This window comes from Nicotiana sylvestris, chromosome 9, assembly GCF_000393655.2.
Source record: "Nicotiana sylvestris chromosome 9, ASM39365v2, whole genome shotgun sequence".
Lineage (NCBI taxonomy): Eukaryota > Viridiplantae > Streptophyta > Magnoliopsida > Solanales > Solanaceae > Nicotiana > Nicotiana sylvestris.
Genome location: NC_091065.1, coordinates 143,124,967 through 143,139,567, shown reverse-complemented (window position 1 = coordinate 143,139,567; position 14,601 = coordinate 143,124,967). Strand labels below are relative to the sequence as shown.

General features: G+C 35.2%; 1 protein-coding gene across 1 annotated transcript; it reads right to left on the bottom strand.

Moving 5' to 3' along the window:
* Positions 1-5,692: 5,692 nt before the first annotated feature.
* LOC138878356 (uncharacterized) lies at positions 5,693-6,256 on the bottom strand. Its single transcript, XM_070158023.1, has one exon. The coding sequence runs from the start codon at positions 6,254-6,256 to the stop codon at positions 5,693-5,695; it is 564 nt and encodes a 187-aa protein (XP_070014124.1).
* Positions 6,257-14,601: the final 8,345 nt, after the last annotated feature.

Sequence of the window (14,601 nt, the reverse complement as noted above, 5' to 3'; positions counted from 1 at the left end):
GTTAAGGATTAGAAATGGGAACGGGCTTTTGGAAGTTTGTGCTTTTAAAGAGAAGGTTTGATATTAATTCATTAAATGAGAATCCTTGAGAGAATTTAATTTATTGATTACGTACATGTAGGCATTTCAAGAGTCATTGGAAGATGGAAATAATATTATAGATACATGCATCATAATAAATTTTTAAATTTTTTCAATTAAATTCTGTAAATCTGAAGACAAACTTTAATATTTCTACACAAATTCTATTGTTTACGTTCTTTTACATTAATGTTGAATGAAGAGTTTAGTTTTTCTTTTTGGTTTGAAAAAAAAAAAAAAGTTTCGTCGTCTGTAGCCATCAGTTGCTATGTAATAGGATCTAAATCAATTCGCTAATTTTATTGTGCATTTATCATGCGAAACTAATTTGATAAGAAAACAGCTGCAACCCCATAATCCATGACCTATTAAATATTTAATATTTAGTATATATTACAAAAGGGGATATTTTAGAGGGTAAATTGCAAGGATAATTTGGTCATATAATTTTTTAGGATATTTTTGTAAAATGACTTCACATTAATGATTTTCATACTTATAATATAGTATACGATGATATATGATATATGATATATGATATATGATATATGATATTGGAAAAAATCTATTTGCCCCTTAAAGTCTAGTTTAGAAGTTGGTGAACTTTGACCCCATTGATTATGTCAAAAGAAAATTGCAACTTCAAACAAACCTTTCGATTTAAGAAGGTTACTACTCTCTCCAGTATAAAATAAGTCTGTTAAGATTTTGCCCCGCCCATTAAATAATTATTTACTAACATTATATTTGACTATGTTACTCGTGACTTGGAGTTTGTCCATGAGTAGAACTTTAAATATTTGAAAATCCTTTTTCAAAATCTTTAAATTGTTATAAAACAATAAAAGTCAGAAGAATAATATTGCAGAGAAAAAGAGAGAGAAAATTCTTATTGAATTTTGGGATGATTTACAATGGGGTAGGACCCCTCTATTTATAGGGGGAAAATGACTTAGCCACAAAGTAAAACTCTCTACAAGATAGACATTCACTCTAAATAGAATCTTATTCATAACACTCCCTCTTGAATGTCTACTCAATAAGTAATGTATCTCGTTAAAACCTTAACTAAAATAAAACCCAATGGAAAAAAAATTCTAGAAAGGGAAAAGAGTACACATATCTAACTATACGCCCTTTGGTTGCCTCGTTAAAAACCTTACAAGGAAAACTCAGTGGGACAAAACCTTGTAAGGAAAAAAGAGTGCAACACGCATTAAACTCCCCCCGATGAGAGCATCATTTCACATCCTTGAGCTTTCGCATCCCAATCTTGTATATTAGCTTCTTGAAGGTTGACGTCGGTAGAGACTTGGTGAACAAATCAGTCATGTTATCACTTGAACGAATCTGTTGCACATTGATATCACCATTCTTTTGAAGATCATGTGTGAAAAATAACTTTGGTGAAATGTGCTTTGTCTTATCTCCTTTTATGAATCCTCCCTTCAATTGAGCTATGCATGCTGCATTGTCTTCATACAAAATCGTGGGTAGTTTGTCACATTTCAAACCACATTTGTCTCGAATAAGATGTATTATAGACCTCAACCACACACACTCTCGACTTGCTTGATGAATAGCAATTATCTCGGCATGATTAGATGAAGTAGCCACAATTGATTGCTTAGTTGATCGCCAAAACATGGCAGTGCCTCCACAGGTAAACACATAACCTGTTTGAGATCGAGCCTTGTGTGGATCAGATAAATACCCAGCATCGGCATAACCAACAAGATCAGGACTGCAATTATTGCCATAAAATAAGCCCATATTGGTAGTCCCTTTTAGATACCACAATATGTGTTTGATTCCATTCCAGTGTCTCCTTGTGGGAGCAGAGCTATATCTTGCTAAGTCATTAACTGAAAAAGTTATGTCGGACCTTGTAGTGTTAGCAAGATACATTAGTGCACCAATTGCACTAAGATATGGTACTTCAGGACCAAGTAGCTCTTCATTCTCTTCTTGAGGTCGGAATGGATCCTTATTCACATCAACTGATCGAACAACCATCGGAGTACTTAATGGATGTGCTCCATCCATGTAAAACCGTTTCAATACCTTTTCTATGTAGGCAGATTGATGAACAAAAATTCCATTTGCCAAATGTTCGATTTGCAAACCAAGACATAATTTTGTCTTTCCGAGATCTTTCATCTCGAATTCCTTCTTTAAATAATCAATTGCATTTTGGAGTTCTATAGGAGTTCCAATAAGGTTTATGTCATTAACATATACGGCAAGTACAACAAATTCCGATGTTGTTTTCTTTATAAAAACACATGGACAAATGGCATCATTTATATAGCCTTCCTTTAATAAATACTCACTAAGACGATTATACCACATTCGTCCTGATTGCTTTAGACCATACAATGATCTTTGCAATTTGATTGAAAACATTTCCCAGGACTTTGAATTATTTGCTTTAGGCATTTTGAATCCCTCGGGAATTTTCATGTATATCTCATTATCAAGTGAGCCATAAACGTAGGCGGTAACCACATCCATTAAATGCATGTCAAGATTTTCATGGATAGCAAAACTAATGAGATAATGAAACGTTATAGCATCCATAACGGGTGAATATGTCTCTTCATAATCGACACCGGGCCTTTGTGAAAATCCTTGTGCAACAAGGCGTGCCTTATATCTTTGTACCTCGTTTTTCTCATTTCTCTTGCATACAAAGATCCATTTATAGCCAACAGGCTTAACACCATTAGGTGTTTGGACTACAGGCCCAAAAACATCACGTTTTGCAAGTGAATTCAATTTTGATTGGATTGATTCTTGCCATTTTGGCCAATCAAGTCTTTGTCGACATTCTCTAACAGATTGAGGTTCAAGATCCTCACTTTCTTGCATAATGCTAGATGCAACATTATATGCAAAGACATAATCCACCACTATATCCACTCGATTCAAATTTGTCTCAATATCGATTGGATTTATTGATAGTTCCTTATTTTCTTGAGTCTCGGGCTTAGTGGATTCCTCATTAATCTCAGAATTTATTAAATTGTAGATTTCTTCATGAGATTCTTTCGTAGTGCTATTTTGATCATTTATTTTCCTTTTTCTAGGATTTCGATCTTTGGAACCTAATGGTCTGCCACGTTTTAGGCGTGTTTTTGACTCATTAGCTATGACACTAGAAGATTGTCAAACAGGGACATCAATACGGATTGGAACATTCTCTGCAGGGATATGTGATTTTGTTATCCTTTCCAAATCCATAAATGCATCTGGCATTTGATTTGCTATTCTCTGCAAATGGATAATCTTTTGCACCTCTTTTTCACAAATAGAGGCACATGGATCAAGATGAGATAATGATGGATTTTTTCACAAAATTTTTCGTTTGGTTTCACCAACTTCTCCCCCTAATTTTGGGAAAAATGTCTCATCGAATTGACAGTCTGCAAATCGAGCAGTGAATAAATCCTCCGTTAATGTTTCAAGATAGCGAATAATGGAGGGCGATTCAAACCCAACATATATTCCTAACCTTCTTTGCGGACCCATTTTGGTGCGATATGGCAGTGCTATAGGCACATATACTGCGCATCCACAAATTCTTAAATGGGATATATTAGGTTCATGACCCAAAACTAATTGCAACGGGGAATATTTATGATAATTTGTCGGTCTGAGACGAACTAGCATTGCTGCATGCAAAATGGCGTGACCCCAAACAGAAGTGGACAACTTTGTTTTCATGAGTAACGGTCTTACTATCAATTGCAGACGTTTAATTAAAGACTCTGCAAGACCATTTTGAGTGTGAATATGAGCTACAGGATGTTCCACTTTTATCCCAATTGATAAACAATAATCGTTAAATGCTTGGGATGAAAACTCAGTAGCATTATCAAGTCTAATAGACTTAATTGGATTATCGGGAAATTGTGCCCGTAATCGAATTATTTGTGCCATTAATTTTGTAAACACGAGGTTGCGAGATGACAATAGGCACACATGAGACCATCTAGAAGATGCGTCTATTAAGACCATAAAATATCTAAACGACCCACTAGGTGGGTGAATAGGTCCACAAATGTCCCCTTGTATACGTTCCAAAAACGCAGGGGACTCAATTCCAACCTTTGTTGGTGATGGTCTAATAATTAGCTTGCCTTGATAACAAGAAGTGCAAGAAAATTCATTATTTAAAAGAATCTTTAAATTCTTTAATGAATGCCCATTTGAGTTTTCTATAATTTGTCTCATCATAATTGATCCAGGGTGTCCCAATCGATAATGCCAAAGTACAAAAGTATTGAAATCAGTAACCTTTTGGTTTAAGATAGAATGTGCCTCAATTGCACTAATTCTTGTCCAATACAGGCCACAAGATAATGATTGGAACTTCTCAATAACCCTCTTTTAGCCAGAGACATTCTTGGTAATGATGAGATATTCAAGATTATTCTCATCTATTGTCTCAATATGATATCTATTTCGACGGATATCTTTAAAACTCAACAAGTTCCTCTTGGACTTGACTTGGAGGAGAATATTGCATTTTCTATGATAAGTATTGTTCCTTTAGGCAGAGTTATAATAGCTCTTCCAGAGCCTTCAATTAATTTACTACTATCAGAAATTATAATAACATCTGCCTTACACATATTTAAATGAGAGAAATATTTCTTCTCTTTGAATATTGTATGTGTCGTACATGAATCAATTAAACAAATATTTTTACAATTGAACTTTGATCCAAGTTTGCTTTATGGGATATCCATATTTGCTTCCAATGGTTTGGCATACAAAAGAAATAGACGAATAAATATTAATATTTTCAGAGAAAAAGGAAAGAAATAAAGTTAAACAAATGATTTGATAATGACATTTTAATGCAATTTTGAGTAAACTCTTATTATATATAATACAAACAATTACGTAGTTAAAGATTATACAATTATAAGCACACTATACACCTATGACCCAGTATGGTAATGATTATTATAGACATTTTTTTAAACAACTGGAAATTTCCGCAAAAAAAAATATTACCCAAACGTCATTTGATATTTTTGAAAAAATCTATTCAATAGGTGGTTTCCGTTTTTTTTTTTTGGTGAAAACTAAAAAACTTTGCTCTAATAGTGTTTAGCTGGAAAGCTTTTGGAAAACTGAAAAAGTATCAATACCTTTTTGTAAACAAATGTCGTAAAAATTAACTAGTATACTACTATATCAGACTTGTGTAGTAGTAATACAAACAAACTATTTATTAAATGATTCTCTGATACTATACGCCATGATTATGTTGTTTATCATTAGTAATGCTAATGTACATTTCATGCGCAATTGCTAGCTTTTACAATTAAATAACTATTTTGAAATTGTAATGACTGTAGTAAAAAAAATGTACGTAATAACATTGAATTTTGTGTTGCAGTTCACGTGATTGGTTAGGCATCAAGTTCATTGTTTAAAACAAATATAAGAATCATATTTAATCAAAACGTACTAACACTATTTCATAAAACAAATAATACTAATTGATACTAATGATTACTACTCATGTAAAGAACTATGATTACATGATGTTTATTCACTAACTACTACGAATTGGCAAAAATAAAATTTAAACTACTCAATCTTCTTTAACCACGGATCCATCACAGATCAAGTAGTCTATTTTCCCATCAGGGTGCTCAAAGAAGTCAACCACATCCAAGTGGGTGATGTCAAAATCATTTTCAGAGACAAATTTGGTTTCAAGACCTTTATTCTTTAGAGATGCTTGATAAAGCTCAACCAAATGTCTTGGTACACGACAAATATTTGCCCAATGGCCTTTTCCACCGCAATGATAATATTCGGTTTCTGAACCATTTGCCTTTGGTTTTTCATCTTTCCCTTTCCACTTGTAGTGGTTATTTTTCTTTGAGGGGTGATTAACACCAGAAAAATTTCTTCCTTGTCCATGGCCACGGCCACGACCATGACCACGACCACAAATAGGGCCACGGCCTTTTCCACGCTTAGCATAATGGGAATACACCTCATCCACTTCAGGCAATGGTGTAGACCCAGTGGATCGATTTTCATGATTTCTCATGAGCAAGTCATTGTTTCGCTCAGCCACAAGGAGAAGAGAAATCAACTCAGAGTACTTTTTGAAACCTTTCTCTCTGTATTGTTGTTGCAAGACCATATTGGAGGCATGAAACGTTGTGAACGTTTTTTCAAGCATATCATAATCAGTGATAGTATCTCCATAGAGTTTCAATTTAGAAGTAATTCTGAACATTGCAGAATTATATTCAGACACAGACTTAAAGTCTTGGAGCCTCAGATGAGCCCAATCATATCGTGCTTGTGGAAGAGTGACCAACTTTAAGTTGTCATATCTTTCCTTTAAGTCATTCCACAAAACAAGTGGATCTTTGACTGTGAGATATTCTATTTTCAACCCTTCATCAAGGTGATGACGCAAGAAAATCAAGGCCTTAGCACAGTCTTGGGTGAATGCTTTAGTTTTGTCTTTAATGGCGTCTCCAAGACCCATTGCATCTAAATGGATTTCAGCATCCAACACCCATGTCATATAGTTCTTGCCCAAAATTTCAAGGGCAACGAACTTTCTTTTCATAATATCAGTCATAATTAAAAAAGGAGAAAAGTTGTACCTTAATCTTCTTGAGACGGTAGAGTCGCGTGCTGATAACGTGTTATAAAACAATAAAAGTGGAAGAACAATATTGCAGAGAAAGAGAGAGAGGAAATTCTTATTGAATTTTGGGATGATTTACAATGGGGTAAGACCCCTCTATTTATAGGGGGGGGAATGACTTAGCCACAAAGTAAAACTCTCTACAAGATAGACATTCACTCTAAATAGAATCTTATTCATAACACAAATACATTTTTTTTTCAGATTCCAACCAAAAACGTCTTAATGGCTTTGACTTTTTAAATCATTTATTGAATTTTTATCTGAATTTTAACAAAAGTCAAATTATTCACTATCTTATGCAAGTTAAAAGACAGGTTGTCATTGTAGAGGAAGGCGGTAATAAAGGCGAGTGCACAGAAATTGAGAGCTGACAGAGTTCAGGAGAAAGAAGAGAAGATAGTGAGAATTTTAACCATTTTGGACCCAAAAACTAGGTGAGAATATAGTTGTGTGCTTCTTTTTTCAACAAAACAAAATAGTTGTATACTTGAATAATTCCAAAAATCGACCTACCAACAGATTTTGAGGGAGAATACCGTTCACCTTCGTCAGAAAATATTGCTTACCGGAAACCTTGAAATAGGGCAATTTAATAACTTAATATATTAGAGTATAATTACACTTCTTTGGTAAATAAGAGAGACAGTGCTATTAGTTCCATTAATAAAACTTGAGGGATCCCTTCGACTTTTAATTCAATGTCACGATCCAAAATCTGCTATAGATCGTGATGGCACCCAGCTTCGTTGTTAGGCAAGCCAACGGCAAACTATTAGTTTAATTATTCATTTTATTATTTTGAAAATCATAAGCCATATTAAGTAAAGGATTCAATGCGTTTCAAAATCATGAATACTTAAAATATTAGTAAGATATAAAATAAAAGATGACAATATTAAACCGAAGCATATCAATCACTAGAGTATCCCCAAAACTCGGTATCATAAGTGCAAGAGCATTTACTAAGGAGTACAATAATAATACAACGTTTGTCCGAAATGTAAATAAGACAGGATAGAGTAAATAGTATGATGGAAACTCTGTGGGTTGCGATACGTAGCATGAAATGCAGCTCACCAAAAGTCTCCTCAGCAACTGCACCTACGTGCCAAGATGGCTACCAAATGAACCTGTCAGATCCTGTACATTTAGTGCAGAAGTGTAGCATGAGTACGTAAATCAACACGTACTTAGTAAGTATCTAGCTAACCCCGGAGACGTAGTGATGAGGGGTCGACATCGACACTTACTAGAGGTCTAATAAATCAGTATGATAAATCATAAACGAATATAAAGCACAACAGTAATAATGGGGTAAGACTGCATTTTACATAATCTCCCAAAATTTCTTTTAAAGATATAAATTTATCAATCACGTATTCTATCTCAACAACTTAGATATATCAAGTGCCAGTATCAAATGGATAAGGAATATCATATAAAATACCAGGCATCAGTAGAAGCAAAAATCTCGCGAATATTCAGATTGCTAGCGAAATAACTCACAATTATGCCGAGGTCGTACTACCCCATCCAGAGTGGTGTGTACACTGTCGAGGGTCGACCGAAATGAATCAGAGATGCATCTCAATATATTGCCGAGGCGTTTGGCGTGCTCCACAAGAAAGAAAGGAAGTTATTGAATTACGAGTCACGTACTTTCCATACAAGAGCATGAGCATAAAGTGGATATACCATTTACCATTTGTCAAATATTTTACTCATAACTAATATATATTTGTAAATCAATTTCAATAATAAATTCACTTTATTAAGCTAGCAAAAATGAGTTCAAATAATTCAAATATTACATGATAAAGTCCTAAGTCTATTCGGACATAAACATGCTTTAACTACATACGGACTCTCGTCACTGTGAGTAGCTAATTTTTGACTATGTTTGAATTTATTTTCACTTTTCCCACCCACTTCCCAATCCTCCCACTTTTCCCACCACTTCCCACTTCCCCCACTTTCTCCACTCACTTCCCATTTCCCCCACTTTCCTCACTTAAGTTCTCACTCTCTCCACTCATGTTCCCCACCCACTCCCCACTCATTCTTAAATAACACACATAGCACACACAAAAGAAAAAAAGGAGGAAAAGAGAATAGAAAGAGAGAGATCCGAAATATAGAAAGAGGGAGAGAAAAAACTAAAAAAAGACTACAACTCTTTCCTCTTCTTTCTCAGAAAAATGCAGCATCTACACTCTTAAAAAATATATCTTTCCTCCATTTGTGGTCCCTAAAACGTGCTCTATTTTCCAGCTGAAAACTCAGCAAAAATCACCATGAAAACAAGCTGAAAACTAGCCTCCTAAGCTCTGAAAATCTGCACAAAAATAGTCCAAAACGAGCCTAAAAACAGCCCCGAAAATCTTTACAAAACAGTCCAAAACGAGCCTCAAAAACAGCCCCGAAAATCTGCACAAAAATAGTCCATTAACGAACTTTGAACCGCCATGAAAAACCAGCAAAAAAAGTTCCAATTTCATCCCAAAAACGAGCTAAAAAAACCATCAAGTAGCTCGAAAACAACCTCCTTTTCCTCATAAAATAACAACATTTTTGGGTCAAGAAACAATTGAGGTTTTTGATCGATTTTCCAACGATGTTTTTCGTTCATATTTGTCCACATATCCTGCCTTGTTTTTGACTTCAATGCTGAAAAATATTCAATGTTCAAAGTAACATGACCTTGAGGTTCATTTCTAATTTTTTGCCGTTTTCACTATCTTTTAATTTTAGAATATAATGGATTCATTTTTTGTTAATTCATATTTGTTTGGTCATGTCCTCATTTTACTTCAAATGCTTATTGTTTTGGACATTAATTAGATTTAATGTATTTTGAATATATTTATTTGTTATGGTAGGTCTTTCTTTGCTAGTTAATTTTATTAGAATAAGTGGTTGAATTTAAACCAATAATATTTTATTGTTAAGAGATTTGCATTTAATAAAGATTTTGGGCTATTTGGCTTTTTAAGTGGAGAACTAATCTGTTTGGCCAGAAATTAAAAGTTTGGAGTTTTTTTTAATATATATGTTTCATCCTCTTACTAGTCGCATTAGTTAGTAAAGACATAGGCATAAATTGTTGGGATGTGACGTTAATGTGTAATTATCTTTTTGAATAGATTCATAATAGCTAAAATCATAAATTTCTTCCACAATTAATTCCATTCCTTAATTCATGATCTTGCATTAATCTCAAATGTAGTAGAAAATAATTCATGAACATCCTAAAATACTTTAGGCGCGATTAATAATGAACCATCTTGACTATGGGTACGGTTCCCGTGGCATAGTCATGATGCGTAAATCCCAATTCAAGTGCGCGTTTCACGCGACTTGACCTCAACTTCAAATAATAATAGTAAACATATTGTAAATTTTGGGTGCATTTCACGTGGTGCAGTTTGCAATGTGTACTAAAACGACAAGCGTACGACATCGTAACTTGTTCAAGAAATAATTCCATAAATCTTTAAAGCAATAAATAATTAAAAGCGATTAGAAAGTTAAAAATGCACAATAGGCTTTAAACACGTAATAAATCAGATAATTAGATCAACTATTAATAATTAAGCGACCGTGCTAGAACCACGAAATCCGGGAATGCCTAACAGCTTCTCCTAGGTTAACAGGATTCCTTATCTAAAATTTTGGTTCGCAGACTTTTAAATAAAGTCAAAAATTTCCTCGATTTGGGATTTAAAATAAATCGGTGACTTGAGATACATAGACAAACCTCATCGGTTCCGACCCCAATTTTTAAAAATCCAAAAATATTTTCCTTTAGAAATCTTTCCTTAAAAAATTTAAAACAAAAAAGGGAAGTTTTTAAAACTCAAAAAAAAAAAAATAGTTTCCTTCTTTCTGGAGTATTTCATATGGATTTTCTTTGTTTTGAAGTATTTTTCAAAAAAAAAAGAATCCAAAAAAAATGTTCTTTTCCTTCTTTAAAAGTATTTCTTTCGTAAATGTCAAAAACAAATTCCAAAAATATTTTGCTTTTCTTTAGAAGTACTTTCGTAAATAAATAAAAATTTAGAAATCCAAAATATTTTCTTAAAAGTCCCTCTTTCAAAAATTAAGAGGCAACATCCAAAATCTAAAAAATATTTTCTTTCTTCTTTAGAAAAAGAGAAAACTTGAAAATTCAAACAAAAATATTTTCTTTTTAATTTTAAAATTCCCAAAGTTCAAATCAAAATCAAATGAATTTGTATAAGTATTTCATTCAAAAACAAAACAAAAATCAGAATCAAAAAATCAAAAAAAAAATAATATTTCCTTTCTTCTTTTAAAGCATTTCTTCCAAAAATTCCAACCAAAAAAAAATTAGTTTACTTACTCCATTTCGATCTTCCCAAACTACGCAAGATCTTATTCATGTGGCGTCATGATACGGAGTCAATCCTCATAGGATTCGATCATAGCCATAGAATTAATTGAGTGAAAAATAAACTGAAAAGAAAAAGAGAAAAAAAAATTTGGGTGAAAGGGGAAAGAAAAGAGTGAAAAAAAGAAGAGAGTGACAAAAAATAAAAATTGACATACAAAAAGAGAAAAAGAGAGTACCAAAAATAAAAGAGCGGCAAAAATAAGATGAAAAATCATGAGTGATTAGGAGAGGCAGAAATAAAAGAAAAGGGGTACATACTGAAAGGGTTAGTTAAGGCCAGAATGAAACATGCGACAGTTCAAACAAATGGTAGAAACGTTTAACTGTTTAGGTACATTGCATCCCAACGTGCGATTTCCTATATGTTAAATGTTTCAAAACTAACAAGGTTGTTGGATGTGCAATAAGCCAGGTTTTGGTGGTTGGTTTTGTTGGTAGTCTAGCCTCCCCTCCTTCACAAAATCCAAAGGCACAGATGGCTTCTGCAAGCAATCTACCAATCATCGGTCTTGAGGATAGCCCAGCATCGGCTATTCTGCAGCTAGAATCAGTAGCTGCTGAAGAGAATAGGGAGTTGCATCTCCACATATTGAAAATGTGGTACGCCTGGTCTAACGGTAGGGAACCGCCAAGTGCAATCCCTGGGTTCCCTGAGTTGATCCCCAGGTTAGGTGAGGTTACTAACGCCCCTGCGCCCAACCCGCTCTTCCCCTGCGGGCACCCTCCAATGTTGTCCAATGTTCCTAGCACGGCTTTTGTGGTTCGACCCCAGGCGCTAGTTTCCAGGGGTCCACAGCTTCAATTAGAAATAACATATGTGACCCCATACTCTTTCACTCAACATCCACAATATGATCTCTCGGGGGAGCAAGAAAAGGTGGTTAGAAATCCCAAGCGAGAGGAAATGGCTCGGAAGATGAAGAGCCTCGAACAAATCCTGGAAAACCTGCAAGGTTTGAGTGGCCAAAAGAGTGTCTCATACTCTGACCTCTATATGTTTCCCCATGTCCACTTGACAGCTGGCTTTAAGATGCCAAAATCTAAAAAGTACGACGGGCATGGAGACCCGGTCGCTCACCTGAAATGATACTATAACCGGTTGAAAGGCACTAGTGGAAAAGAGGAGCTGCTAATGACCTATTTTGGGAAAAGCCTCTCCGGAATTGCTTCTGAGTAGTATACGGACCAAGAAATTACTCATTGGCACGTGTGGGACGATATGGCCCGAGATTTTGTCCGCCAGTTCCAGTATAATGTGGACATCGCTCCCGACATAAATTCTTTGTCCAATTTGAAAAAGAAAACTGCGGAAAGCTTCCGCGAATATGCTGTCAAATGGCGTGAGCAAGCTGCCAGGGTAAAACCTTAAATGGACGAAATTGAAATGGTCACGGTCTTTCTACAGGCCCAAGAGGCGGACTACTTCCAGAACATGATGTCCGCTATGGGTAAGTCGTTCGCTGAGGCTATCAAAATTGTGGAAATTGTTGAAAATGGTTTGAAAACAGGTCGAATCTTGAGTCATGCTGCTTTTAAAGCCACATCACCAGATGTTCAAAATGGTTCAGAGGATTTGATAAATGGAAATAGGAGAGAAGAAGGAGCCATGATGGTTTCGAGCTCTAGGGGGAGTCGCAGGTCATCCAGCCGATCATATATGCTTCCTGAGTTCCCTCAACATTATTATCATCTTCAAGATATTGCTTATGTCGTAGAACCACCTCCTTATGCGGTGATGAACGTGCAACCTTACAGGCGGCCACAACATCATACATAAAACTGAGCTCCACCTCCCATAAATGCCCATCCTTACCAAGCTCCATATAATCCCCAACCAGATGTTCCCCAGTACAATCCTCGCCCAAGAGAGCCTTTCAGAAAGAATCAGTTCACCCCTATTGGTGAATCATATTCAAGCTTGTTCCAAAAGCTAATCAGGCTAGATCTATTGCAGCCAGTGGCCACGAACCGGCCAAACCCCAAGTCCCCCTCGCACCAAACTGATGCTAGATGTGAATACCACTCTAGAGCAGTAGGACACAGTACAGAGGACTGTTGGATCCTCAAAAAAGCAGTTGAAGATTTGATTGAAGCTGAAAGAATTATTTTTCAGGATGAAGAAGCTCTTGATGTGAAGAACAATCTATTGCCTGCACACAACAGTGGTCCAATAGTCGGAATGATTTATGAAGATGAGGAATTTGATCCGACACTGAAGGCCATTGCAGCCATTGCCGAGACAGAAGAATAGACAAAAATGGTCGCCAAGCATGATAGTTTCCCATCAGACGGGAGCCTTAGTAGCCAGTCTTGCTATCCTTTCTGCATCCGGATTATCTCAGGGTGTGATCCTGATGTTTTACCTTATTGTCTTACTTTCCGATGTAAACCTTTCTATCTTCAAATAATTGAAAAAAAATCAAAAATCAAAAAAATCAAATGAAATTAATATTTCATTATCTATGAATGTCTCTTTTCTTAATCTTATCGTTTTCCTTATTCTTTTTTTAGTTCTATTAAATGCAGATTTCAATAACATGACATGCTTGCGGGCTTCCTGCCTAGATCCTAAAACACTATCAGACTTCAAAATAATGAATCAAGAATTAGATTGCAATGAAGATAGGTTTAAGGAAATAAAACAAAGAGTTGAACAACTAGAGGAAAATTGGCTCCAGATTGGAAAGATCTATACATGGTAACAAGGGTACTGCCAAAAAGAGCGTTGTACTTGGAAAACATCAAAGGAAATGTCCTAAACCGAATGTCAATGCAAATGCAGCCAAAAGGTACTATGTTGGATCCTCTATATAATATAAATGTTCTCCGGTTGGGATGAAGAAGGCTTTTATTCTTGCTACCCAAGCACTATCAACCCTTTGCAAACCCTTTAAGCCGGTTACGTTACTTTGATTACTCTCTTTGGATCCTAAAAGTGTTATTGGAAAAAAAAATCAAAAAAAAAAAGAAAGATGAAAAGTAGAAAAAAGGAGAAGAAAAAGAAAGATACAAAAAAGGGAAGAAAAGACAAAGAAAATGAAAAAACAACGAAAAAGAAGAGAGAAAATAGTAAAGGAAAAAGAAAGAGAAAACAAAACAGAATAGAAAAACAAAAAAAATCAAAAACAAAGTTTCCTAAACTACGTTTGACTTGATTCCGAAAGGATACGTAGGCAGCCTCTCTCTGGGGTTCAGTCACACCAAAATAAAAATTCGATCCCCCCCTTAAAAGTGAAACTGGGGCAGATGTTATAATGGTTCGGCGACGGTTCGCCAGAAAGGTTCCAAAGTTGTAATTCGATCCAAACTCTTTTTACCCTAAAATCCTGTTCAATTCCTTCTGATCAAGTGACGAGAATGTCCAAGGATCGGAGAATGCAACTACTTGGATCTGATACAACAAAATGAG